Source organism: Neomonachus schauinslandi, chromosome 5, assembly GCF_002201575.2.
Source record: "Neomonachus schauinslandi chromosome 5, ASM220157v2, whole genome shotgun sequence".
Taxonomy (NCBI): Eukaryota; Metazoa; Chordata; class Mammalia; order Carnivora; family Phocidae; genus Neomonachus; species Neomonachus schauinslandi.
The window spans coordinates 27,292,788-27,294,536 of NC_058407.1; the positions used below are offsets into that span (position 1 = coordinate 27,292,788).

The 1,749-nt window shown below is 41.4% G+C and overlaps 1 protein-coding gene across 1 annotated transcript; it reads left to right on the forward strand.

The window, feature by feature from the left end:
- Positions 1-368: 368 nt before the first annotated feature.
- LOC110578007 (60S ribosomal protein L34-like) lies at positions 369-763 on the forward strand. Its single transcript, XM_044914741.1, has one exon. The coding sequence runs from the start codon at positions 369-371 to the stop codon at positions 720-722; it is 354 nt and encodes a 117-aa protein (XP_044770676.1). The 3' UTR covers positions 723-763.
- The last annotated feature ends 986 nt before the right edge of the window (positions 764-1,749 follow it).

Consider the following 1,749-nt stretch of genomic DNA (forward strand, 5'->3'; position numbering starts at 1 on the left):
TAGAATACTCATGAAAGAAATTGAGGAAGACACAAAGAAATGGAAAAACGTTCCATGCTCATGGATTGGAAGAACAAATATTGTGAAAATGTCTATGCTACCTAGAGCAATCCACACATTCAATGCAATCCCCAACAAAATACCATCCACTTTTTTCAAAGAAATGGAACAAATAATCCTAAAATTTGAATGGAACCAGAAAATACCCCGAATAGCCAGAGGAATGTTGAAAAAGAAAAGCAAAGCTGGTGGCATCACAATTCTGGATTTCAAGCTCTATTACAAAGCTGTAATCATCAAGACAGTATGGTACTGGCACAAAAACAGACACATAACTCTTCTGGGGACGGCGTCTATAGGCATTCAGAATGGTCCAGTGTTTGACCTACCATTGTAGGCTGTCCTGTAATACAGCCTCTAGCAAAACTAGGCTGTCCCAAACCCCTGGTAATAGAATCGTTTACCTTTATACCAAGAAGGTTGGGAAAGCACCAAAATCTGCATGTGTCATGTGCCCAGGCCGACTTCAAGGAGTTCGTGCTGTGAGACCTAAAGTCCTTATGATGTTGTCCAAAACGAAAAAACACATCAGCAGGGCCTATGGTGGTTCCATGTGTGCTAAGTGTGTTCGTGACAGGATCAAGCATGCTTTCCTTATTGAGGAGCAGAAAATCGTTGTGAAAGTGTTGAAGGCCCAAGCACAGAGTCAGAAAGCTAAATAAAAAAATGAAGCTTTTTTGAGTAATAAAAAAAATCAGAAGGCTTGGAAAAAAAAAAAAAACCAGACACATAGATCAATGGAACAGAATCGAGAGCCCAGAAATGGACCTCAAGTCTATGGTCAACTAATCTTCGACAAAGCAGGAAAGAACGTCCAATGGAAAAAAAGACAGTCTCGTCAACAAATGGTGTTGGGAAAATTGGACAGCCACATGTAGAAGAATGAAACCGGACCATTTCCTTATACCACACACAAAAATAGACTCAAAATGGTTGAAGGACCTCAATGTGAGACAGGAGTCCATCAAAATCCTAGAGGAGAGCACAGGCAGTAACCTCCACGACCTCAGCCATAGCAGCTTGTTCCTAGACACATCGCCAAAGGCAAGGGAAGCAAGGGCAAAAATGAACTATTGGGACTTCATCAAGATAAAAAGCTTTTGTGCAGCAGTGGAAACAGACAACAAAACCAAAAGACAACCGAGAGAATGGGAGAAGATATTTACAAATTGACATATCAGATAAAGGGCTAGTATTCAAAATCTATAAAGAACTTATCAAACCCAACACCCAAAGAACAAATAATCCAGTCAAGAAATGGGCAGAAGACATGAACAGACAATTTTCCAAAGAAGACATCCAAATGGCCAAAGACACATGAAAAAGTGCTCAACATCCCTTGGCATCAGGGAAATACAAATCAAAACCTCAATGAGATACCACCTCACACCAGTCAGAATAGCTAAAATTAACACGCCAGGAAACGACAGATGTTGCCAAGGATGCGGAGAAAGGGGAACCCTCCTACATTGTTGGTGGGAATGCAAGCTGGTGCAGCCACTCTGGAAAACAGTATGTAGGTTCCTCAAAAAGTTGAAATAGAGGTACCCTATGACCCAGCAATTGCACTACTGGGTATTTACCCCAAAGATACAAATGTAGGGATCCAAAGGGGTACGTGCACCCTGGTGTTTATAGCAGCAATGTCCACAATAGCCAAACTGTGGAAAGAGCCAAGATGTCCATTGA

What these genes read in the sequence shown, in the direction of transcription:
- LOC110578007 (XM_044914741.1), top strand. Translation starts at nt 369, where the DNA reads ATGGTCCAGTGTTTGACCTACCATTGTAGGCTGTCCTGTAATACAGCC.